We start from the raw sequence: 26,749 nt of genomic DNA, 5'->3' as shown, positions 1-26,749 counted from the left end.
AGAACAGGCATTCTTGCCTTGTTCCTTGTTTCATTCATTTATTAGCAGTTTGATGTTAGCTCAAAGTTTTTCAAAAATAGCTTTTTACCGTGCTGAAGAAGTCCCTTCTGTTCTCTTGCTGAGAACTTTTTCTCATGAATAAATACTGAATTATGTCAAATGCTATTTCTGCATCTATGAAGATGATTATATGTTTTCTTTCTTTTTTTTTGGCCTATTAATATGGGGAGTTACATTGATATTTTCCCACTGTTAAATCAACTTTGAATTCCTGAGATAAACTCCACTGGGTTGTGATATGTTATCCTTTTTTATGTATTTCTGGATTCTATTTGCTGAAATTGTGTTAAGTATTTCAGTTCCTTGGCTCATGAAGTATATGACTATATAGTTTTCTGTTACTGCAATGTCTTTGGTTTTGGTGTCAGGGTAATGCTGAACTAATAATTTGCTTGAAAGCATTTTTCCCCCTTCTATTCTCTGGAAGAATTTGTTCCCTAATGTTTCCTTAAATTACTTCTTCCTTGAAAGTGTGACAAAATTTCCAGGTGAAGTAATCTGGAGTTTCCTTTGTGGGAAGGTTTTTAACTATAATCTCAATTCCTGGAATAAATATGAGGCTATTCATAGTTTTCCTTTCTGAGTGAGCTTGGATAAATTTTGTACTTCAAGGAATTTAATTCATCCACTTGACTTTATTGACATAGCCTTTTCTCATAATATCTCTGTGTTATACTTCCAATGGCTATCAGAGGTTTAGGGACATCCCAATTTCACTTCTGATGTTGGTAAATTGAGAGTTGTGTTATTGTACTGATTGATCTTGGCTAGAGGTTTATATATTTTATTGATCTTTTTGCAGAAGCAAAAGCAGACTTTGATTTCATTGATATTTTTGTAGTATTTTCCTATTTTCTTTTTCATTGAACTCTCCTTTTATTACTATTATTTCCTTTCTTTACATTCTCTAGATTTAATTTGCTTGTCTTCTGTAATTTCTTAAGAAAGTGTAATTAGTTGATTTGGGACCTTTTTTCTTTTCTAATATAAACACATTTACCTCTAGGACCACTTCTATTCTCATCATATTCACATTTTCCTTTATGTTCTTGAACATATATGGAGTATGTTTATAACAGCTGTTTTACCAACCTTGTCTGCTAATTTCTCCACCTGGGCATTTCTGAGTCTGTTTCTATTAATTGATTTTTCTACTGATTATCAGTAATATTTTCTGCCTTATGTGCATATCAATTTTTAATGGCCTATTAGAGATTATGAATTTTACCTTAATGGGTTCTAGAGTTTGTTGCATTTCCTTAAACTGTGGTTCACTTGTTCCAGCCTGCTATTACATTACTTGGAATCGGTTCAACCTTTTTGCTTGTTTGCTTTTATGCTTCAGTGCAGTTCCAGAGCATGCTTTAATCTAAAGGCTAATTTAGTCTGAGCTACAAAGGCGATAAGCTTTCTGAGGATTTTACTCAGTGAACTTACAGTCTTGCCACACTGCTGGAGAGAATGAACTATTCCTATTGCTTCATGTGCTACAGGTATTGTTTGGCTTTCTGCTTTCTTCCATCCCCTTCCTTTCCCAGTTGCAAGTATTTTCTTCATACAGGTAGGTAGATGGCTATGTAGCCAAAGAGTCAAGGAGGACTCTGCAAAACTCCAGTTTTTCTGTGCAGTTCCCTCCTGATACTCCTACTCCAGTATACTCGAAGATGACTGGTCTCCCTGGATTTTGATATGTCTCCTCAATTCAGCAAGACTGGCTATGTTTGGATTTCCTGTTCCTACGCATGGCCTGGGAACTGCTTCTAGGAAGTCAGCTCAGATAATTAGAGGACTCCCCACCTTTGTTTTCCTATTCTCTGGAATCCCAGTACTGCAGTGCCCATTGTTCAATGTCTCAAAGTCATTTAATATGTTTTTATTTGGTGTTCTCATTGTTCAGGGCAGGGGGTAAATCTGATTCCTAATATTTCACCATGTTTGAAGCCAAAAGTTATATATGTAATTGGATTAAATACCAAGAAAGTCACACTAACCTTGTAAAAGTTTTGTTACCAATACAATTCCAGTAACTAAAATGTTTCTTATATCTAAAAGTCTATAATACATGTTATAATAAATAATAGTATACAGTATGATAAAGATTCTAAGACAAAAGATAGCAGGGTTAGTGCTATCTCAACTATCTCAAAAGTTAATATGCTGTCTTCTTTGACATACTGTCCCTCACAAAAATCCTACACTCACAAGCAGAGAACTATCAGTATAATCTATCAGAGCTATAGATACAGATTACTCAACTGCCTTGAGCAATATATTATAAATTTAAGATGCAATAAAGAAAATTTGATAATCCTGACAACTATTTGATTAGAAAAAATTTGCTAGTGTTTGCTAGTATTTTCTTCATCTGTCATTATAAGGAATTGAACTAAATACCTGATTCTGTACTAAAAACCCCGAATATCTACCCAAAAGGAAGACCAAAGCAAACAGCCATAAATAATTTTGAAATAGGAATGTTTACCATAAATTCATAGGGTGTTATGAAGGTATATAGCACAATCATGTCTTGTTCACTTATGTTTTCTTGAAATATGTCACTTCAAGAGTTATCCTAGTGAAACCTATAAAACAAATTACAATAGTACTAATATATGTGGTTAGTGTTTTATTTTTATATAGATGTATGTATATTTACATATACAGAAACATGCAAAAAACCACATCTATATACAGAAAATATATTTACCATTTGTCATGATACATATAAAATCACCAACAGCATTATGCATATACCACATTCATTTTCCTTCAATAAAATTAAAAGCACCCACTGTCCTATAAATATTTATAATGCAAAAACTGGGAACTTGATATCTGATTTTACTTGGCAATTGCTTACAGAATAATAAATTAATCTGAACAAAGATGAGCAGTGAAATATGGTGCAATTGATAATTTTTTCTGAGTATCCATAAGTTATAATGAATTAGTTGTCTATTTTTTATTGTATGAACCCTCTATATAAACAATTTTAATGTTCTTGATCCCTATTGTTCTATTGCTGCCTCAAAAAAGATGTTGCCAATTTATATTCATGCTACTAGTGTAGAGAGAACCATTTCACCATACTCACAACTAATACTCTGATTAAAACCATAATTCTCTAATGTGCTAGGCCTTGTGATCCTTAAATTTTAATGGGACACTGAAGCCAACTCTTGGAAAGGATACTTTAAAGCAAGATGAGCACAGGATATTTTAAATCTTTGAGGGAAATAATAATATTTAACATCCTCAGACATGCAAACTACTTGCTCAGTTTCAACATTATCACATTACATTCTTTTCAATGACGTCATATCTTTGTGAAGCTAGATTTCAGGAGCTGCAGCAACACAAAGCAAGTACTGTGTGAGGATAAATGTGGAACAGAAAATTAGAGTGGAGGTAACCAATCTGATTCCAAGATGTGGGAAGTTGTGCAGCATCCAACAAGGTGCACAATCCCATCAGTAAAAATACTGTGGCTGTTCAAGAATGAAATAAAAACATTATTTTCTCTTTCAATTTATGCACATTATTTTTTCAATTAAGTAACAAAACCTTTTTGTTATTTATTATGTGCCAACCACCAAAGAGGTGGATATACATTAATAAATAAGGCAGAGGAGGGCAATGATCTCATAGAGCTTACCTTCAAATGACAGTGGGGAGAGATGGGCAACATGTGCATGAACCTTAAAACCAAGATAACTGTCGATTCTGATTCAAGCTCTATAAGACTTTAAGATAGAGACAGCCAGATTAAGAGTAACTAGGGGATGCTCTAGGTAGGCTGTTTGTGGAGGCCACTCCAAGGAGATGCCATTTAACCAAGTATCTGCAGGATAATGAGGCATCCATGCCAAGAACTGGAGAAAGAGCTGAAGGGAGTGACTTCTAGGATCATCACTGCAAAACCCCAAGAGTATAAAGGAATAAAGGACAGACTGAAAGACAGAGTGGTATATGATGAGACAGAAGAGGTGAGAGGAACTTCCACTGGCCATGATAAGCAGTTTGATTTTATGAGAAGGGCAATGGAAGCCCATTAAAGATTTTAAGCAAACAAATCACATGATTTAAACCAGGTTACTAAAGAGAATTCTGGGTGCTATTTAGAGAACAGATTGGAAAGCAGGACTATGGTAACTGAGAGCAGAGGCTTTGGGGTCAGGCAAAACACAGCTTTTATCCCAACTCTTCCTGAGTAAGGTTGCAAAAGATATGCATATGTGGTTTTAATGGTAAGATTTTTACTATCTCAGAACCTAACTTTCAAAAAGTACTCTCACAAATATAATTTATAATGCTCTTAGATTTGTTTTATTCTAAATTTCTATATCTCTTCAAGCACTATGGAAATATTTATTTCAGTATGATATGATCCTTTAGTTTTATTATACTGAGCATGTTGGGGTATGGATGTGTGTATATGTGTTGTATGATTAAAAATCTAATCCAAATAGTATACATTGTTGGTAAAATATGAATAAAAAATTAGGTAAAAGTATAATAATAAGCTTTACATATAGAACCATACATAGAATATTTAAAACTATAAATTTAGTTTGTAGTGGGGATGTTAGGTAGCATCTCTCCTATTTATTTTTTATTTATAAAAATTTTTTGAGTATAGCTGACATACAATGTTACATTAGTTTTAGGTGTACAACATAATGACTCAGTTTCTTTATCATTATGCTATGCTTACCCTCTTTAGATTTGATTTTCCTTATCTGTAAATTAAGACCCTTAAAATAGTTCTTTTTACAAGATAAGAGCACTTTAAATATTAGCCATTAACTTTTTATTTTTGTAGTGGACTGACATTTATCATCTACTAGGAAGTACATGTAACCACCATTGGCCTCTACAAATCTTAAACTAATTTACTGATTAATGCAAGAAGGTTCAACTGAGAGCACCCACAGACTCACTCATTCATCAGATACAGTATAAGGGATGTAGAGGCAAAAGAGAATAAGATCTCTTCTTGGAGATGCTAAATTTAGGATCTTTTTTTTTTTCTTTAATTTTGAGAGAGAGAGCAGGCGAAAGAGAGAGCGGGCAAGCAGGTGAGGAACAAAGAGAGGGAGACAGAAAACCAAGCTGGCAACTCAAAGCCCAATGTAGGGCTCAAACTCATGAACCATGAGATCATGACTTGAGACATAATCAAGAGTCAGATGCCTAACCAACTGAGCCACCCAGGGGGCCTCTAGTATTCTTATCTATATACTTTTTATCATCATGTGTCTGTACAAATTAAAGGATGACTACTCTGATAGATGATTCATGATATTTTAAATAAAAATTTGGGACCTCTGGGTGACTCAGCTGGTTAAGCATCTGACTTCAGCTCAGCTCATGATCTCACAGTGAGTTCGAGCCCCACTTTGGGCTCTGTGCTGACAACTCAGATCCTGAAGCCTGCTTTGAATTCTGTGTTTCCCTCTCTCTCTATCTCTCTGCCCCTCTCCTGCTCAGGCTCTATCTCTCTCAAAAACAAATATACATTTAAAAATTTTAATAAAAATTTAATTATATTCTAAATATATATGATTATGATGAAGGATATTGGTTTTTATATACCACATTTGTAAGATTTTTTTAACCATTTGGGAGTTTTCTTACAAGATTTGGCAAGACAGTACAGGCTGTAGATGAACAGGTTTCTTTGACTCACATACACGGATCAAGTAGGAAAATAAGAGGGTGGAGGTTAGCTTACAAAAAAAGAAAAAAACCTCAAAACAAAACAAAATGAAAAAAACAGTGTGATGTGCCCTTTTGGACACTGAGTAATAAAGCTGGCATGCTGCCCTTCCACCTCTGCCAGGAGTTCTAAGAGTACCAGGCCCACAGCCTCAGGGACGTGGAAGAGAAAATGTGAAATGGCCACACATTTAGACTGTCCACACCAACATCCATGCAGGATGCAAAACTGTGCCAGTCAACTTGGCAATGAGGCCAATGTCTATAGAAGACTCAGAAGAATGAGGAATAGCTCCATGATTCTTGCCTATTTCTTTACAATTCCTGACAAGAGAAAAAGACAAGGAGAAAAGGTTCCAGCAGTAGACTGATCTAAAAAATTCCCATGCCCAAGTTAAGTGCTATATCACATGAGTATGTTATAGAAGACTTCTCTTTAATAATTCCTTCTAGAAATAAGTGTTTGAAATTTAAAGAGGCATGACAACTGCTATTTGAAAAAAAGATGAGATCACATATACTATTAAAAAAATTTAAGTTCACACGCACAAAAACTTCATTTCTGGGGTGCGTAGGTGGCTCGGTTGGTTAGCATCTGACTTTGGCTCAGGTCATGTTACAGTTCATTGGTTCAAGCCTTGAGTTGGGCTCTGTGCTGACTTTCAGAGCCAGGAGGCTGCTTCAGGCTGTGTTTCCTTCACTCTCTGCCCCTTCTCAGTTTGCACTCACTGTCTCAAAAATACTTAAACATTAAAAAGAATTTCAAAAAGTTTAATTTCTGAGGGGATGTATACGCTAGAGTATATAATGATTATTGGTCTGGAAAAGAAAAGTGTTCCACTTACTGGATAGAAATCACATGGATCGTCTTACCAGCTAGCTTAACTCAAAGTGGTTTTTCTCTCCTCCTCATGTTGCAATGGGCAGTGCCTTAAGAGTATGTTTGAAGAGTCCAGAATGAAAAAACTAATCCTATCCCCTCTCTCTAGTATTTATTGCAAAGCATACAGAGAGGCACCATGGGCATCATTATCAGGATTTAGGTGAAATCAGCACAGCACAGTTATGCAAATCATGTGTGCAACTGACACTGCTTGTGTACTATCAGTGTAATCCACCTCTATCAAGCACCTTCAGGAAGGAAGGAGGGGTGGAGGGTGGGGAAAGTTCACACTTGGGAGATCACCCGGCAAGTGGGCCAGGTGCCAGGTTTACAATCAGGTGAAAACAGTTCCTTCTCATGGGAGGTCTGCAGGACAAATTATACTACACTTAATGCACCGTCACTATTATGAATGAGCTACACTAGAATCAGTTTCTGAATAATTTAACCCAATATGTCCATCATCATATTGGGCCATGGATTAGTATTTTTTAAATGGATCTTTTTGGCAAATCTGGTAGAAAAGTCATGATGATCTGGGTTCAAAATGATGTCAGTATGAAAATAACTGATAATGATCACCTTTTAGCCAAGTACCTATTTTCAGATATTATTTTACTCTTCACTCATTTCACAAATAATCAAATAGTTAATATTCAAAGGTCTATACTTCAAAAGCTGAAGTAAAATGAAGCAAACATTGAAGGATTGGGGGAAAAAGAGTCAAAATGAAAGGAGACAGAAGAGGGAAAGATAATTTAATAAAACAAGATGGATTGTGATACCAAAAGCAATATGCACTTTAGAATCCTTTCTAGTTTATGGAGCCCCTATCAGTCAGTAATTAAAGGAGATGATGTGGCTGTTACAGTGAATCCCATAGAAGGAAATGACAGTATATTTGAAGGCATTTCATTTGTAGGATGAACAGACGGCCCTGTGTGAAAAGACTTAAAACTAGAGCATTTGACCTTTAATTGTTTCTTTAACAATATGGACAAAAGTTAGCTCTATCTCTCAAAGCCAGATACTACTTTTGAACTTTATTTTTAACAAATTTGAAGAGGAGGAGTATCTCTTCGTATCAGTTTATCTAAGAGCATGTTGTTTATACCTTAAAAATGCCTCTCGGTCAGTTGAACATTCTACTGAAGGTAAATGTACAAATATACTCAATAGCAGGCAGAGTCATAGTATTTAATAGGTATTTTCTCATAATGGTTAAAAGCATAACTGAACAAAAAAGATATTGAGTTAAAAATAATGGAAAACATGTAAATGAATTTGTAGCATGTCACTGATAATGTATTTAAAAAAAAATCAATATTGGGAACTAATATAAGTATTCAGTACTTATGAGCTGTTTTTATGGGCAAAATATAGACCTTGGGATTCCAGGGTCTCAAAAAATAAAAAGGCAGTTCTTATATAAGAGAACTAGAAAAAAAAGTACAGTGAGGGGGAAGTTATTGTTTTAACAGATGGATATTTACATGGTACATCTGGTCCAGTTGCTTTTTATAGGACAAAATAGTTTTAAACTGACAATTAGATATAAAGCACAAAGTTCTTAGGCTAAAAACTGTCAAACACTGACTAGGTTACAAAGTCATACTGCAAAAATCAACATTCCTAAAGTGTTTGGAAATAAACTAGAGAACTGTTCAGAATAATGTAGGCTTGTCAACCCTAAGTAAAAGAGGAAGACTTCAACACCCTGCAGGTTTCCCCAGACAGCTAGAACTCCAGAGTTATGTGATGCAGATCTATCACATAACCTAATTTTACTAAGTATTTATTCTTAGGTGGTATATCTAAATAAAGAATTATATAATAAATACTGGCTTAATTGAAAGCTAAGGCTTTCCTTAAAATATATAGCAAGTCTTATTGAAAACTCAAAGGAATTCCAATTTTAAAAATGAAATGAACAAAAAATATCAAATAACTCCTACACTGATCTGCTTACTCAAATATATTTTATTACTGTATCTCTGAACAATATGATAATGGCACAACAAACAAGCATCTTCAAAATATCTGAGTGATAAGGAATATTTCTTTGGCTTTTTTGGAGTACAAGAGACAATACATTTCCTTGGTACACTAGATTTTTCATTTTCATATGTTTGAAAAGATTTCATTTTTTAAGCAATAAATGATTTTTGTAAGAATCTGAATCCAGTAGAGTTCTGTAGCCAAATCTGAATTTTAGATATGGCATAAAAATTTTTGAGGCTGTGTAAGAGACATTCCTACTTACTTTTTCCTCCTTACAATTCATACAAAGCAATTTCTAATGCATATGTACTATACAAGTTTCCATATATTAAAAATATATAAGCTTCTATTCTGTGCTAAATAGTTGATTTAGACATAGCATTAGAGTATGGGAGACATATACCTGAAATGCTAACTAGAAAAAAATAGGCAATTCTAGTTTCTCTTAGATTAAAAAAAAATAACAAGTATGCTAAGTATTATTTTGATTAATAGGGGTCCAAGACTTAATTGAAACACTATTTCCCCAGTGTATTGGGGTATAACAAAGACAATTAAAAGGAGCAATATATAACATATGAAGCACACTAATCAAATTTCTAGGAATGAAAGGACTATAATTACTTGTTAAGTAAAAATCTAAGAGACTAAACTAATAAAAATCATTTTTGTAATAGGAGTACTGAGTCACTGATTCTTCATGAAAAATCACAAATATATTATAAATTTTTACAAGGCAGATTAGATCATTTATATGGTAAATGTTAAGATTAATGGATAGAGTTTTAAATATAAACGAGTATCTTTTATTTACCTGTACCCTTATATAACATATACAGAAGCATAGATATTTTTATCATCAGGCAAAAAATCTGTGATCATCAGCTAGTATTAATGATACATTCCAATTCTTTATTTCTTCTCGTTCCCCTCTCTTCCCACTCCCTCTTAGAATATCATTTAAATTCCACATATAAAAACATGGGTTTTTTCCTTTTCAGCCAGCCATCTTGTTTTCAGTGTGACAAAAAGCAGAAAGAGGGTTGTAATTGTTAGATATTTGTTTAAACTTAGCCAAAATATTGTAATAAATAAAACAATCCTAATAAAATATCCAGCATCAAGACAAGTAGACAAGCTCTATATAACTCATAATAAGGGGAGACACTTTAAAAAAAAACAAAACCTCAAACACTGATGATTGTTATACAAGCATTTTTTTCTGACTGGACAATATTTCAGAAAAAGTATACAGCACTGTCATAAGCAAAGTAAGAAAGTTTTGATTTCTTCTGTTATAAACTCAAGAAGCAGGGAATAAAATATGGAAATTATTCACAGGAATTATATACTACTGAAAAATAATACATTAATTTGATATATTTCCATAAGTAAAAAAATATACTTTTTAAAAATTATTGTTAGAAAACAAACTTTTCCATGGCAAATACTAGTAAACACTACCAAAGCATTATTCTTTAAGGTCTCTGATTAATTATTTATAAAACTTGACATCCTTTCAGTTTAAAAAAAAAAAGTTATCAATGACTGTAATCAAGATTTAAAGCATGCAATTAAATTAAGTAACCAGGGTTTTGTAAACTTAAACTCATTTTCTATTCCAGTGTAGGAAATATTTTTCAGGTGCTAATTAGCAAAGGTGACAGGAAAAATTCAACATTGTTTCACACTTTTACTGGTGTATACAGTAGGAGTTTTATAAAAAAATTTTTTTAAGTTTATTTACTTTGAAAGAGTGCAAGCATACACAAGCATAGGAGAGACAGATTGAGAGGGAATGGGGGAAAGAGACAGAGACAGAGAGAGAATCTTAAGCAGGCTCCAAACTGTCTGCAGAGTCAGATGCAGGGCTCAAACCTACAAACCATGAGATCATGATCTGAGCCAAAATCCAGAGTTGGACACTTAACCACCTGAGCCACCCAGGCGCCCCTAAAACGTACTCTTAAGTGGGAATGTGTTTTAAGTAAACATCTGCATATCTGGAGCCAGAAGTACAAAATCAGAAAGTATATCAAGGCTCTTTTTTAAATATTATATTTTATTCTTTTAGTTTTTCAGAGAGAGAGAGAGACAGACAGCGAGCACATGTGCACACTGACAGTGTGGAGCCTGATGTGGGGCTTGGACTCACAAACAGTGAGATCATGACCTGAGCTGAAACCAAGAGTTGGACACTTAACCGAGCCACCCAGGCGCCCCAAGGCTATCTCTTAAATACAGAGTTAGTAGATAGTTTGCAGAGAAGAAATAGTGGTGCTATGAAGATCATCTAAAAAACAGACATACTCCATTTTATGCAAATCTATTTTAAAATTAAACCATAGCAAACTGTAAGAAAAAAACAGTGGGAAGTAGGGACTACTTTTTTACTCTTTAAGATTTGGCTGTAATGAATGATCAGCAGCCAAATCCCAGGAGAAAAGATAACACACTGTACTTAGCATCATATAATATTGGGAGCATAGGGATATTTAGAGATCAAATTAAATACTTGATGCAGTCATATAACTAATTTGCAATAAGCCCATTCTAAACTCATATGTTTTGATCTTTTGACCTCTACCTCGTACTTTTTTTCTTTATCATTTTGAGTTAATAGAATTAAAAGTTTTATAGAATAAACACATGAGGCTGCATCATTTATCCCAGAACATAAAGTACAGATTTTGGAGTTTGACTATTGGCATCAATCTAGGCTCTATATGACCTCTCTGAGCCTCTGTCTCCTTACCTGTAAAATAAGAATAATAGCAAAAAGCTCTCTTGACCAACTGCCTCTCCCTGAAGCCCTGAATTCCTAGAGCTCCTAAGGCCCCTCTTTGTATGCCAACATCAACACTTCCAGTGGTTGAATTAGAGAGTCACTGAGTCAGTTATGATTTTAGCCAAATCTATTTATGCCAGCTGTACCTATTGTTATAATTATGTAAGTCATTTAAATATCCATATTTCAAGGAAATAAATACAAAAATAAAGTTGTTTCTAAAAACAAATTTTGCCACTCTGCAAAAGAGTCAATAAAGGTGAGTTGATTTAAAAATGCTCACATGAACTGTAGGTGGGCAACAATACTCATAAAAATTAGTGAGAAATCTTAAAAATTTAATTGTTGCATAACAAGGGTGTTAAGTTCTCAAAGACACTGAAAAAAGGGGAGCCTGGGTGGCCCAGCCAGTTAAGCAGCCAAGGTCATGACCTCGCAGTTTATGGGTTCCAGCCCTGCATGAGGCTCTGTGCTGACAGCTCAGAGCCTAGAGCCTGCTTCTGATTCTGTGTCTCCCTCACTCTCTCTGCTAGCTCCTCCCACCAAAGATGCAATATCAATACCACAGAACATAGTAACTGACTAAAACAATGGATAGTCATTCCCCAAAGCAGGGGATAAGTAGGAGGAACCAAATTACTTTGTACTAATTATATTCATAAAAAACAGAAATTAATATTAAAGTCATTAAATTATGCCTAGTACCCTATACTGATAATTTTGAGCACTAGGTCCTAAATTTTGGTCAATCTGTGGTCTATTCTGTTTCATCTTCATAGCCATTTTCACCCTTCTTTGCTCCTGCAGAAAGCTAATTCCTACTGGCTTCATTAGTAGGTTTCTTTGTCCTCTGGCTTCTGGTTATGTTCAGTTAATGTAAGGCATCATCAAGAGACTGGAGGTTAGAAAGAGTGAAGTCAAGGTGTTTATTCCTCAGTCACAGGTTAGTAGAGGTACATTCTTCTACTGAAGGTCAGTGTTCAAGACCCATCTCCTACTTCTCTTCATTCTAGAGATCCCTTGACCCCATTGTCCTTCCAGACATAGGGCTACTAATGGCTTCTTGCTATTGTTAACCTCAGTGTGCTTCAACCATCTTTTGTTGGCTTCCTTTATACCTCACTGTTTTCTTGTTAATATTATCATTAATGTCTCCAAATTTTCCCTATTTGAGTGTCTCATTGCTCCTGTCATGGCTTTCATTGACAGTTACTAACAGGAATGGCCCAAGGCTTCAAAGAGTTCAAAATGGCATTTTGGCATTAAGTTGCTCATATTTGAAGAGAACAGATTGGACTTCTTACTGGAAAGTTAATAAAATACTACTAATTCTAGGCATTTGTTGGCAATGTGATTACTTAAATTATCACTGCTGGTAGCACGTGGCTTTTACTTGCTGAAGTGACAATGGTGGTGATTAGAGTGAAGACTGTAGTGTGATATGGTTATTTCTGATGGCCCTAAAAATCATATAAAGAAGAAAGGATGGAGATAACCCCTTTTGGAAAGGATCCTGAAACCTGGCCATGGAGATACGCTATGAATCTTCCTCTAAGTCATTCCAGAATAACCATGGCCATCTATGATGGTGATTGTGCACTAGGAAAAGGGAAATAACAAGTCCTTCCACGTATTATTAGTTAGTGCTATTAGAGTAACTCTGAGTTGACATTAATCTCTAGAATCCAAAATGTCACCACAGTCCACCAGTTCAAAGTGAGGTGCATATGGAGGTCAAGATAAGTATGTAGACTTTACCCAAGTGTATCTTACAGTATAGTGGGAACAAATAAATATAGCAATGGGAAGAACTGTTTTTTTTTTTTAAGTTTTTTATTTTGAGAGAGAAATCAGCTGAAGGGCAGAGAAAGAGGGAGAGAGAGTAAGAATCGCAAGCAGGCTCCATCCACACTGCCAGCACATAGCCCAGTGCAGGACTCAAACTCATGAACTGTGAGATCATGACCTGAGCCAAAATCCAGAGTCAGACCCGTAACTGACTGAGCCACCCAGGAGCCCCGTACAATGGGAAGGACTCTTACGTTGGTTCCCTGACCCATGGCTATTATAAAAAGCTAAGAACAATGCTGTACAATGCAAATATGAGTCACACATGTAATTTTAAATTTTCTAGTGGCCACATTTAAAAAAGGTAGAATTAATTTTAATAGATTTTATTTAATCAAAAATATCATTTCAACATTTCAATATCACTTGCCCACAAGACCTAGACAACCATATTTAGGTGCTTTAACAGCCAAAGGTGGCTAGTGGATACCATACTGGAGATCATAGTCTTAGACTTGTATCTCTCCCAAGATAGTAAACTAAAACGAAGATGTTGGGATGGGGATTCCTACCCTACACACATTTATTCTGTATATTAGGCTAATGCAAGCTAGATGGTTTTGTGAATGAATGTAGATTTACTCACATCAAAAGGCAACTATAGATGCAGTTCTAGCTGTAATATCTTTATTGGTGTGTATTAACATAGCCCCTGATGCCAGGTATGGAGGTATTGCCTTAATTTCTTTGAAAAATAATTCCTTATCAACAAAAATAATCTGAAGTACTTTGCCTTCACATTGCAGGGACAGCATACTTTTATTATCTTACCTTAAAGCTATGCAGGGACAGCACACTTTAATTATCTTACCTTAAAGCTATGTCAACTCTCCTCTTTTCTATAATATAGTTCAAAGAAATCTTGTTCATCTTGACATCCCACAGAACATCAAGTTGGAACATTACATTCATGGTACTGACTGGAGATAGTAAGATATACGCTAGAGAACAGGAGACAACTGCCACAGAAAGTTCAGAGACTAGCAGCATTAGTGAAATGTTACAGGCTTAGTGGTCTACACATGTTGAATTTGGTCCTCTATAGTAAAAGCAAATGACTGCACCTTGCACCTGCCATCAGGAGGGAGGCATATTTGGGTATGCTGCTCTGATGTACGTGCTAGGTACCGAAGGGAAGAATGTTTCCACCAGGGATCAGAGTTCTAGGTCTGTCATATTGGACTACTCCCTGGCTATTTGGGGCATCTCAAGCTGCTAAACTAACAGGGAGAGAAGTGGACTATTGCTTGGAACTTTTCCAGATGACCAAGATGATTTTGGGTTGTTGCTATGTTTGGAACTCAGGAGATTCCCTGGGGCACCTCTTTTAAAAAAACATGCCCAATAATCCTGGTTCCTGAAAAACTGCAGTAATTCCAGGAAAACAGGACCATCAAATACTCATTATTTGCAGAAATTCAGGTTTGGGTCACTCATCAGATAAAGAATCCTGTGTAGCCCAGGTGGTATAAAACAGGGTAAGCTTAAGAGGAAGATGCAATTGGTAGTGGAATAAGAAAGCTATAATGATCAATTTGGGCTATCTGAACAATTAGAGAAGCATGGACTTCAGCAGCTCTGTTATATACTGTATCTATTACAAAAAAAAAAACCACTGGCAGATATTTTAGGTTACAGTTGGAAGTATGACTGAATTCATATCACTCACTGATGAAGCAGTAGCTAGATGTCACCCCCTACCCCTCACTGCTCCATTAAATTCTAATTAGCTTCTTTGAGTCTACTATCTGTTTATATATCTACAAAGTCATGACTCTGTATGACTCTGTATACCAAATTGTAAAATCAGTATGGTTGCAGCTATAGCATCCTATTTTCTTGAACCTCAAAGAGGCAATATACTTATTTACAACATATATAATTTCACAGAAAAAGCTTCACTTCACACACACAAAATTTATAATTACATAGAACCATGTAAGTAAGTCAAGTGTCTGGCCTGGTAAAACCCAGTGGGAACAGCCTACTTCTGGAATGATATCTTTTTCATCCTCACTTCATTAGGCACCAGTCAGGAATCCCTAGGTGAGTCATGGCTAATCTGCACAAAGATGTTGAAACTGCCCAGCTCAATAGAAACAAAAATCAAGGTGTCTTCTTAAACACCACCCACAGGATGGATGTGTTAAAAAAGCAAAAAGGAAATCAAAGCAACACAAATTAAGGTGAGTATGGAAATCCTTCTAGAAGTTGAGCACTGAAGGCATTGAACCTTCTAAGGGCAATATAGTAATCCCAGGTAAAGTAACATGTGCACAGCAAACCGTAATATTAAAAGCAACACAATTTTGTAAAGAATGAAATAGATGTTTCAAGTTGTATTTTTGTCTCAGCTTCATGAGATAGCTAATGTTAACGAAAAGCTATGTTTTATATAATCTGTGATCAACTCAATAATACTTTAATAAGCCAGAGTACATGGCTACCTAAAGGAAGTAATGTCATGTCCTAAGAATATTCTTTCAATAAAGAATCTTTATAATAAAGATGTAATTTCTGTACCATAATTTAAAATAAAATAAAAAATGTCATAGTTGGAAATAAGGGAGTTGCTTTGAGTCAGGGAGGCAAGTAACTATATATACTTAAAATATTTTGTTTTAATGTTTGTATTTCATTTTTCTGTAACTGCTCCATATTGACAAGTTAGTATCTAAATAATTTTTATACATTTCACAATTCATGTTAAAAACTAAGTAAGGCCTTAAGGATTAATCGGAAAAAGTGTAAAAAAAAAAAAGACAATACAAGTATTACCTCACAATCCACAGCACTTTCTAATACAATTTGTCAGTGTAGATGAAAATATCACTTCCATCATATCTTCATATTAAAATTAAATTTTAATATGTCATTATGAACAGAAGGATATAAAACTGGCTTGCGAGTATTCTATATTAACTTTCTGCCTTTAACTTCTTGGTTATGGCAATTCACACTAAAAGTCAAATGAGATTCATTCAGATTTCTAATCATTCCTTCTCTTTTGGGTACTATATTCTAGCATTTTAAAAATATTGCACTTAATCTAGATTTTTTAATGATGATTTATGAAGCAGAGAAATGTTTCGGAGAAAATCCAATGACTGTATTTTGAGAGTTAAAGAAACAAGGAGCGTTTAAATGAAATATAAAATACTCTACAGCCAATTTTCTAATGAGCCTAATATTTTCAAGAGTAAAAATAGTGATGCTTGATTTCCCACTGAGCTCCCAGCCTGGGCTCTATATAAGTGGAAAAATATCACAGCTTTAATCTCCTCTATGGTAATATCAGTATGTATCTATGATATTTCACTAGATTTTCTATTATCCTGGATTAACCATAATTACTGAATTGATTATAAATCAATTTATATATTATAAATGAAATAATTATGCTAAGTTAATGACTATAAAATTTAAAATAATAGAAAATCTACAGAACAGTTGTTTCCTTACTTCAAAGGCTTGAAATAAGAGACTCTTCAGTGGACAGTGCTCCTTTTGGCCAAGTCTATGAGTATAAAAAAGGAAGGGCCATATGCATCTTGCAAGATTTATCAGTCACTCAGTGTACACAAATAAAAATATTTTCTAGCTCATTCCTAACCATATACCAAGGACATAAGTTACTCTGTATTATTCTGCAACACTTCACTGAATTCTCATATTTTAGCTTTCTTATCAAAGAGTCAGAGACACTTACCAGAGTGGGTCCTGAGGTGTCCTGTGAGGGCGTCCCTTCTTCTACAGGCATAGCTACAAAAAGGACATTTGAACGGCTTCTCTCCAGAGTGTAACTTTATGTGTCTCAGAAGGTTGCCCTTCTGAGTAAATGAAGCTCCACACTGGTTACAGTGGAAGGGACGTTCACCTGCCAAAAGGAAAAGAGGTAGGAAAGATCAGGTAGGTTATATGCAAGTGATCAATTTGCTGTACACTATTAACTGGTGCCAGGTTCTCTGTGCGGAGAAGATTCTTCTCCCCTAAAAGTCATCTAACCCTTCATCTTCCTAAAACTTGCTAATACCAAAGCCTTAAACTTTAGGCCAAGCGCCATTCCCTCTCTTCATATTAATTTTACAGGATTCCGGTCAGTGACTCAAAAAAATCAGCAATAGAATTCACCACTGGTTGAACAACTAAGTGCCATCACTTTCCTGACTTTACTAGTTGCTTTACAGAGAATATTTCAATCCTTAAAATTATATTACTGATTAGGTATTTATAGTTTCAGTTTACAAATGAAGAACTTGAAGTTCAAGCATCAAAGTATCTGATTATAGTCACAGAGCTAAAAAATACTCAAACTGATAACTGAATCTTGCTCAGCTGGACGACATCCTATGCCATGCTATCTCTTTTAAAGTTACAGAAGGGGATCTTTAGTCTAACTCTTTCATTTAGCCGATGATTTACTAACAGAGGGCCAAAAAGGGCTCAATGAATGAACCAGGTTAACAAAGCTCATTATCACAAAATCTCCAAAAGTTCGCCCAGGCCCCAGGTCTCTCGATTCTCCTAGTCACTAACAGTGAAAGCTTTGGAAAAATTTCTTGATATAAACAGAGAAAATCCAAAGAAAATTATTAATCCAAACATTTCCTGTATATTTTTGTTGTGAAAATAATTCGATAGAAATCCTGTCTCTCTTTTAACACTGTTTAAGCCAGAATTAGCAGATTAGTCTACTGGATCAACAGGCTGTCACCAATGTCACTGAACATAAAAACACATAGTTGAGGAAGCAGTACAATTGGCAAGTAGGGTCAAATCATGAAGAAAATGCTATTTTAAGTTTGCCAATCTCTAAATGAAATAAATTATAGATTAATACATAAATAGCACAAAATAGTAAAGCTCAAAGATTAGAACAGAAATAAAGTTAAGAAATAAAACAATTCACTTTTGGTTTAACTGTACTATTTCTGTATTTGAGGTTAGATGAAGATTATAATTTTAATACCTAAACACATCAATTGTCATGTGTTGTATCTTTAACTGAAACATTCGTAAATAGTGAATAAGGAAACCTCAATATTTGGGCAAGCCTTTTTAATATAATGCAGATTCAGTGATTCTTTTTATTAAAGAAAGGTAGGAGGCAAAAAGAAGACAAACTCTGGCCATTTTCTTCCAGCTGCCACTGCATATTCTATCATGTGGATTTGTTATAATACCTAAAAGACATTGATACATTAGGTGTATCCTAAAGTCTGTAATACTTGCTCATTTTGGAACTTTATCAGATAAATACTATGGAAAAATGTAATCTGTGTTTGTGTAGCAAGGGTTAAGGATTTTCTTACAAAATCTGGAGCTCTTCTGAGCTACATTTATGAAAAAGTCCTTGTACTGGCATATTGCGTGAAAGTAATTTATGTTGTAGTTATCTTAAATTTTATCTTACTTCACTTGTTTGATTCGATAAAACTGACAAATTAAATCAATGCTAAATACCACTTAAAGGAGAAATATTTTACCAAGAAACCTCTTATATGAAGTCTCTCACAAACTAATCAAAGGTTTAAAATAAATCTAAAATTGGTAAATCTTTACACTCATACACACATACATACACACATACAATTTAATTCCTTGACATTTTTTTCAATGAAATAGCAGTCTATAGCTTTATAAAAACAATTTTCTACTCCCCACCCCTGCCACAGAATTACTAATAAAAAAGAAAGAGGCACCTTCTCTGTGAAAATTTTTATACCATAGGAAAATAGCAAAATGCAAATTATACTTTTCACTTCAAATATTTGATTTTACTTTTGAAATCTCTCTATGTAGGGTCTTCCAGGCAAGTAACAAATTGGTATGTCGTAACTTTAAAATTAATTAAATTAGTTTGATTAAAAAAAAAACATTTGAAATCACGTTTGCCTTTAGAATATACTCCTCTAACATGCCAACTTAGATTTTCATTAAGCCTCTTACAATTGCAATATTTGAAAATTACTAATTTAGAGTACTGAATTTGTCATTCCAAGTAATGGTAGTCAAAAAAGGAAAAATAAATAAAAGGATAACTATCTTTAAGAAGAATTTTAAAATTTATCTAATTGAGTATATGAGACTAATGAATGACAAGATAATTTCATTTTTACATTTATAAAATATTTCAGATATCTTCAAATATTTTTAATAAGAATTATTTCTGAATTTATATGACCATCCTTAAAGGGGGTCTGAGAAATAAGAGGTCTAGGTATGTCAGGAAATATTGTCTGTTGCTGAGTGTTTAAGTCTTTGTGTGGAGGCATTTGCTAACTGTATTGCATGGCCATGGGAAATAAAGAAAGGTATGATGAAGGTAACAGGTCATGTTCCCATTTTTGATAAGAGGAAAAGGGAAATGATAATAATTCACTTTTATTTCAATTGGATGAAGCTTTGAGAAATAATCTGCTTTACGTGAGTTAAACCTTGAATTGGGATTATGAAATATGTGGAAAATGATGTGATATATAAGTAAAAGGTTCAGTTAGCTACCCATATTGTGAATGTGACTTGAAACAACACATCTCAATTATTTTTTAAATAATTTGCTCTTTCTTTAATAATAGACTGAATCAACTAGTCCTTTTAGAATTAGTTTAGACTTTGAAAATATATTAATCATGTTCTTCAGATATAAATAAAAGGAAACTTCAGAAATTTACTAAGTATACTATACAGTAATTCAATTGAAAAAATCAAGTAGGGTACTGTATCTGTAATAATTAATTCCCCCATAGGGTGGGCAAAAAAGTGTGGATTAACAACTCTGAATCCAGGAGAACAATTAATTATGTAGCCATGCTATCATTCATTTACATTCTCATCTGCTTGTTTTGTTTTTTTGTTTGTTTTTTAATCTACTAATATATTCAAGGACCTTTTTTGGTTATTCCCAGAATGAAGTTATCTATAATCTACTAAAATTATAATTCAATATTTTATATACTTTCATAAATATTTCCTGATCTGTGTTTAAATATCCAATTGAAATATAAATATACATGTTTCAACTTGCTTTGGTAAATCAAAGGAAGAAGGTGTTCTGTGTTGGATGGAATAACCACCTACAAACATGAAAAAGCCCAAGCACCTCTTGAGAGGGCCTTGGAGCAAGAGAATGGTTCCACAAAGCTACAATGTACAAAATAATGTGCTTAAAACTTAAAGTTACAAAGATGGGTAATACTCTACCCCAAAGAAGGGCAAAGTTAAGGACAGTATGTATTTATAATGTCTGCATCAATTTGTGTTTGTGCATAGATTGATTTACCACCCCTACTTCTGCCTATATCCCAGTTAGGATGCCTGCAGTATCCGATGACAATATTACCTGACTGCCTACTAAAGTAGCAACACCAAGGAAATAACACCAAGCCATTTTTAAGACACTGGGATTGGCACTTTAGTACAGTATGAAAGTGGTACTGTTAGTGCAGTATGAAAGAGAAAGAAGAAGTGAGTTAAATATGATACACCATGTCATTTTAGGAAACTGGATGGTAGTGTAGTTTCTTTGACTATCGATTTTATATTAGATCCTATGAGCTAAACACACAAACACGTTTTCCAAAGGCTTTCTAAAAATTTAAGACCATGCCTTTCGTACTAACTATAAATAACTGGTAAGAGGGGGAAGTTCTAAAATGAAGACAGTAGTTTATGGTATTAATGAGAAAATATTTGGTTAATGACTAGATCCTGACCACATTTTTTCAATCTAGTTTAAGTTAAAAATCACAAATAGACTTTCTGTTCTCAAAGAGTACAAAAATGGAGTTGAAAATGTCATGACCCATTCAGATGTATAAACTGGGTCATCAGACATACATATAAACATAGTTAATGTAAAGACACATCACAATTTCAAGGTAAATGATGTGTGGCAGGTATCCCAAGCTCCTCTAAGAATGGCTACTAACTTTAACAAAAACTTTCCAGATGTGAGGGAAGTATAACATTTACAATACTCCAATAAACATTTATTAACAATAAAAGTTCATCGAGTTGCAAGAGGACTTAAAATAGTTTTGTCCATTCTCCTTGCCTTTACTAGCTGAGTGAATCCCATATCGACAAACCTTGTGGAAATCCGTATAACTAAAAACATTGTCAATTTGAGTATTTTCAGAATCAAAATAATTCAATGCTCCTATAGCAGTAAATATCAACAAATGAACAGTAGAGTAGTAGGTATGAAACTACTTTTGTGTTTACAAACCAACAGTCCTCATGACAATCACTGCAGATAGAGTGAAATATTGATTACTTTAAATACTCAATAGACCATACTCAGGGTCTTTGAATTTTCTTGACTCAAACCATAAAAGGTTTATTAGAAATCTTAAAAAAAATTGTTGTTAGTGTGCATTATAAGGCTGAAAAGTATACTATCTGCAATTCAACTGAAAAGTCATTAGACTAATTTGTTCAGTCTGTATGTTGCTAGAAGGGGAAAGTTACACATTTGAATGGGTGTTATCTTCCTCAATATAATCACAGTGAGATAAAGAATACATTGAGCATAAAAGAAGACTCATTATTTTATAGTTTTTCCTTTTTTTTGTTATCAAATACCAAACCTGATCTTTTAACTTTCCTAAGAGAAATTTTTTTTTATTTTTTTAATTTAATGTTGGTTTATTTTGTAGAGAGAAACAGAGTGCAAGCAGGGGAGAGGCAGAGAGAGAGAAGGAGACAGAGAATCTGAAGCAGGCTACAGGCTCTGAGTCATCAGCACAGAGCCCGATGTGGGGCTGGAACTCAAAAACCACGAGATCATGACCTGAGCCAAAGTTGGATGCTTAACCAACTAGGTCACCCAGGCACCTTGGGAGAAAAATTTTTTAATTAAGGTAAAGAAAAAAAAATTGCATTCATATTAAATATTTTTTAAATATGCTATTTAAAAAGGAAATTAAAATCAAAATAAAAACTAAACATGTAACTGTACAGTTGGAATAAAGGTACAGATTCCAAAGCTGATGATTTTGATTAAGATAACACTGATTTTAATGTGTAACTTTTTACTATAAATTTCAAGATATCAGCTTTATGGCCATATCTCATCAAAAAATGTTGGTGCATTGAGATACCAAGCTTAATATAATTGAACAAAACCAGTCTGAGCGTCAGGAAACCTTGGTCTAGCCTCATAACCACATGAGAGATAATGCACAAATCACTTGACTATTTGGGGCTTCACTTTCTTCATGTGTAAATGAGAGATTTGGACTTGAAAGACTTCAGTATACCTTGTATCTCTCGTGTTTTAAGCAGCTCCTAATTAATTAATTAGAAATAAATCTTTTAATCCAACTTCCTTATGATTTATGTCTCTTCCAAAGAGCATCAATTTTAAAATTCTGTCTTAGTGATTAATATTTTGCTATATAATACTACTTCCATTACAGTTAAAGGTATTATCTTTAAATCGATTTTCATATGAACTTAAAACTGTTTTTAAGAGTTAATCATCCACTTTTCTTAACATAATCTCATTTGTTTAATTTGAAAAACTTTTTTTTCATTTTGCCAAAGGATTTAGAGAGATTTAAATAAAGCCTTCTCCTCAATTAGCTGTTTTTTACATTACTCAAATATCCAAAAGTATGTATTAAGTTGATCTGAGGTCTCCTTCCTTATCCTATTCCATAATTGCACATTCCTGCCAGCACACTCACCACCCTAGCTATACTGCACCCTACATATCTCTTTGCAGGAGCTATAATCAAAAAAATATCACAGGAAGATGGTAACACCCTTGAACTAGGGAACATATCTGCCTACTACAGAGATCCATGGTAGGCAAAGATTGATTGGAAACTGTATTCCAAGAAGTTAACCAGATAAGGTGAAAATGATCCACCTCTATATAAATGGATGAGTACCATTTTATAGTATAAACTCTTAGCTAGCAAACTATATTACCTGCCCATGGGTATGGTAAAATATGTATAGAAATACAAAAAGATTAAGTTACACAATGAGATTCTCCTATACCTTTTGAACCCTTATCATATTATTGCTATATTAAGAATTGTGGAAACTGAATCCCAAACTTCTTTTCTGATATGCTATTCAGATTTGAAGGCTGGAAGTCAAGACCCAGGCTACTCTCTGCTTTTCAGCAATCCAATACTAGCAGAATTCTGAAAAGGTAGTTTCACCACTGCCACCCCTGAATGAAAAGGAAAGAGAATAGATGTCAGGTAATATCAACATCAGATGTCACAGGCAGTCATCAGGTTATTCTTTCAGCTGCTTACCAGTGTGACTCCTTTTATGTACCATAAGCACATTGGGCCCAATGCAAACCATGCCACAGACGTCACATTTCAGTTTACCATTCGGAAGCCGGATTCCTCCCTCGCCTTGAAGCTCCTGGACTTTCCTGTTGTCAGCCACCTCGCTGCTCTCAATTAGGGGTTCTTCTAGGCCGCTGCCTTCATCATGGCCCCTGATTTCATCTTCACGGCTCAGGGGTTTCCTCTCACACTCTTCATCACTCTGCATTTCTAGCTTTACTGAATTTGCTGTAATTAAAAAAAAGAGAGAGAAATGAAGACATTTAAAATGCAGGTTATGTGTTGTTACCTACACCTCTTCTCCACCCAGTACCATTCTGTTAACACAGATGGAAATGCTAAATGTGCCAACACCAGGGCAATGTTGATAATATTGTGCTCTCAGGTGTTTTAGTGACGTTGGCATGAGAGTGAAGATGGTTCAGAAAAGCTCTAGGTAAACCGAATGATACTTTATGTCTGCATGTATTTCTTTCTTTAACTTAGCTGTATACTTTTTAAGCAAGTCATGAATTCCGATACTGGCTTTTGAGTTTGTTACTTTTTGAGACTCAGGTAGGATCCTGGGAAAAACAAGATTAGATATTGCTTAATCCACTGAGTGATGTAGTCAGCCTCTTCTTAATTTAACAATCATATCTATGTATATAATTCATACAATCATGTATATGATTCATACTATATATATGTATATGATTGTATGAATATACTTCATATTCTGTTTCACATCAGAGTACTTGTGTAAACCTGCTTCAGAACTGAGTAAGAGAAACAACTTGGGATCCTAAGCAAATGTCTTAGATGTATAAAGGCATACTGTCAAGGCAAGTATCTTAAAATCAGACTAAAAACATATATTCAATGAAGACCTGTACAAATGTAGGGCAGAGTGCACAGACCTCACAAGCTCCTAAGAACACATTAGTCTGCAAATCAAAATATTCCAACTTTAATCTGTGCACACCAAAAAGCAGTGAATGACAGGAACGGCATAGCATACATGCACACACTTGTGACTGTTAAGAAATTTAATGCCTTCTGTTTGCTGTTTTTGGATCATCCCACAGGAAAGTTGGAATTTTGTTAGCACAGCCCTCATTCTGGATTGCTGGCAAAGTCTTTTCACAAAGCAGAAACAGGCTTTAAATGAATACCAGTTTTTTTTTTTTGTTTTGTTTTGTTTTCTTTATCCAATGATCTTGAAAGTTTCTTGAGAAATCATATCAAAGTTCCTGAGCAAAACAAATTATTTGGTAGGACTTGAATGGAGGAAATACATGCATAAAAAGGAAGTAAGTTCTTTTTACTGCGATTTTCTTAGAGAAACCACACATTCTGTGATTTTTTATTAGTACTTTAAACAGGTAGTGCTATCACAATGGCTCTTCCCCTGTTTCCCTCCTTGGAACTCCCCTAAAGAATAGAGGCAGCATGGTGCAAAATGAGATCACTGCCTTTAGTCCAAAGACCAGAGCTTTAGAACTGGCGTTGACATTGAGCAGCAGTATAATCTTAAACTAAACATTTAACCTCTGAATCTTTTCTCTTTTGTTTGCAAACTACAAATGAATCCAAATTTCAAAATGAAATTTAAGTAGAACAGGTTAGCTAGTAAGAGTGAGGATCCCATAACCAGACTGCCTGGATTTGAATACCAGCCCATGACACCTCCTGCATGATACTTAAATTCTCTATGTACTCAATACAATGAGGATGGTAATGGTATCTACTTTCTCAGGCTGATGTGAACATTAGGTGAGAAAATACAGAAAAATGGGCTTAACTATTATTCTTCTGGTGACAGATAATGCTCTGTTTATTCCATAAAGTTTATGAAGATGAATTATAGTATGTAAACCACTCTGAAATCTACAAAAGATTTTATAGCCTTCCTGGCCCCATCTCTAACAGAAAATCAGTACTATTTTACTGGATTTTGAGAAAGGTGGAGACAATATTTTATCCATCTTATTAATATCACCAACATGCTTAAAAAATGTGTGGCATCTAGGAGGTTTCCAGGCAGTATTCACTGAGATGCTTTAGTAAATTAAGATTTTTTTTTTAGAATTGTTTTGTATGTTTAAAAAATACATGAATATAGTAAGGAAAAATGGAAATTATGTCCTTGTCTACCCAAACTTTGCCATCCCATTAAATTCTCAAAAGCAACCATTATCCCTAATTTCTAATTCAGAAGAAGGGGGTGTGTTCGTGTGTGTGTGTGTGTATATGTCTGTGTCTGTAGATGCTAGTCTTTTTACACAAACTGGAGTGTATAATTTACCTAACCTTAACTTTGCTTTCTTCATTTAATAATATCTATTTAATTTTCCATGTTAGTACACAGAAATAGACACTGTTCTTTTTAATGCCTTCACAGAATCTATTTTATCAATTTAATTTATTCCTAGGATCTAGTGATAGAAATTTTATATTGTTGATTGCTATTATAGATTTTATTACATAATATCGCATTGAACTGTCAATCTGATAGATAAAAACTGGTATTTTACCATAGATTTTAATCTTTAAAAAAATTTTTTATAGGTGAAGTTGAGCATTTATAGACCTAGATGTTTAAATGTTTGGGGTTTTTTGAGGAGTTGTCTATGAAAGTTCTTTGACATTTTTCTACTAGGTTGTTGGTCTTCTCACTGAATTTAAATGCTTTATATACTAAGGAACTTAGCCTTGTGTGTTGTATTTTTACAAAAATACTGGTTAAGCTTATTACTTGAGTATTTCGAAAGCATATACACTAATTTTACAATTTGAATTTTTTAAGTTTTCAATTACGGTTTCTAGATACTGTATTTTGCTTCACTAAGTTTTTCCATATTTCATGAAATTTTCCCATGATTTTTTTTCCTGGGAACAAAGGTTATTCTAATCAGAGTAAAACACTAATTTTTGCCCTATGTAGTCCCATGTTTCATAACTCCCATTTAAAGAAAAAGTTAAGAAAATAAATGAAAAGTCTGATTTTATCTAGCATGACTTCATATTCCACTCTGTGAGCAAATTGTTCCACACATTTAAGGGACGTAAGAAAGATTATAAATGGCACAGGAATGCCGTCATTTATATTTCTGAACTGATCAACATCTGATCAGCTACATTTAATGAGTGTAA

At 34.2% G+C, this 26,749-nt stretch overlaps 1 protein-coding gene across 8 annotated transcripts in view; it reads right to left on the bottom strand.

Moving 5' to 3' along the window:
* IKZF2 (IKAROS family zinc finger 2) overlaps nucleotides 1-26,749 on the bottom strand; it is a 147,633-nt gene that overhangs the window by 26,205 nt on the left and 94,679 nt on the right. For 6 of the 8 annotated variants that reach the window (XM_029933905.1, XM_029933907.1, XM_029933902.1 and 3 more), the window contains 2 exons: nucleotides 23,576-23,842; nucleotides 17,008-17,175 (listed from right to left, as the gene is read on the bottom strand). In XM_029933905.1, the coding sequence (XP_029789765.1) occupies nucleotides 17,008-17,175; nucleotides 23,576-23,842 (435 nt within the window). The remainder of the gene's footprint in view (nucleotides 1-17,007; nucleotides 17,176-23,575; nucleotides 23,843-26,749) is intronic. The other 2 variants (XM_029933908.1, XM_029933910.1) reach the window with 1 other exon arrangement.

The sequence above is a fragment of the Suricata suricatta genome, chromosome 3, assembly GCF_006229205.1.
Source record: "Suricata suricatta isolate VVHF042 chromosome 3, meerkat_22Aug2017_6uvM2_HiC, whole genome shotgun sequence".
Taxonomy (NCBI): domain Eukaryota; kingdom Metazoa; phylum Chordata; class Mammalia; order Carnivora; family Herpestidae; genus Suricata; species Suricata suricatta.
This window is presented reverse-complemented; position numbering and strand designations above follow the sequence as displayed.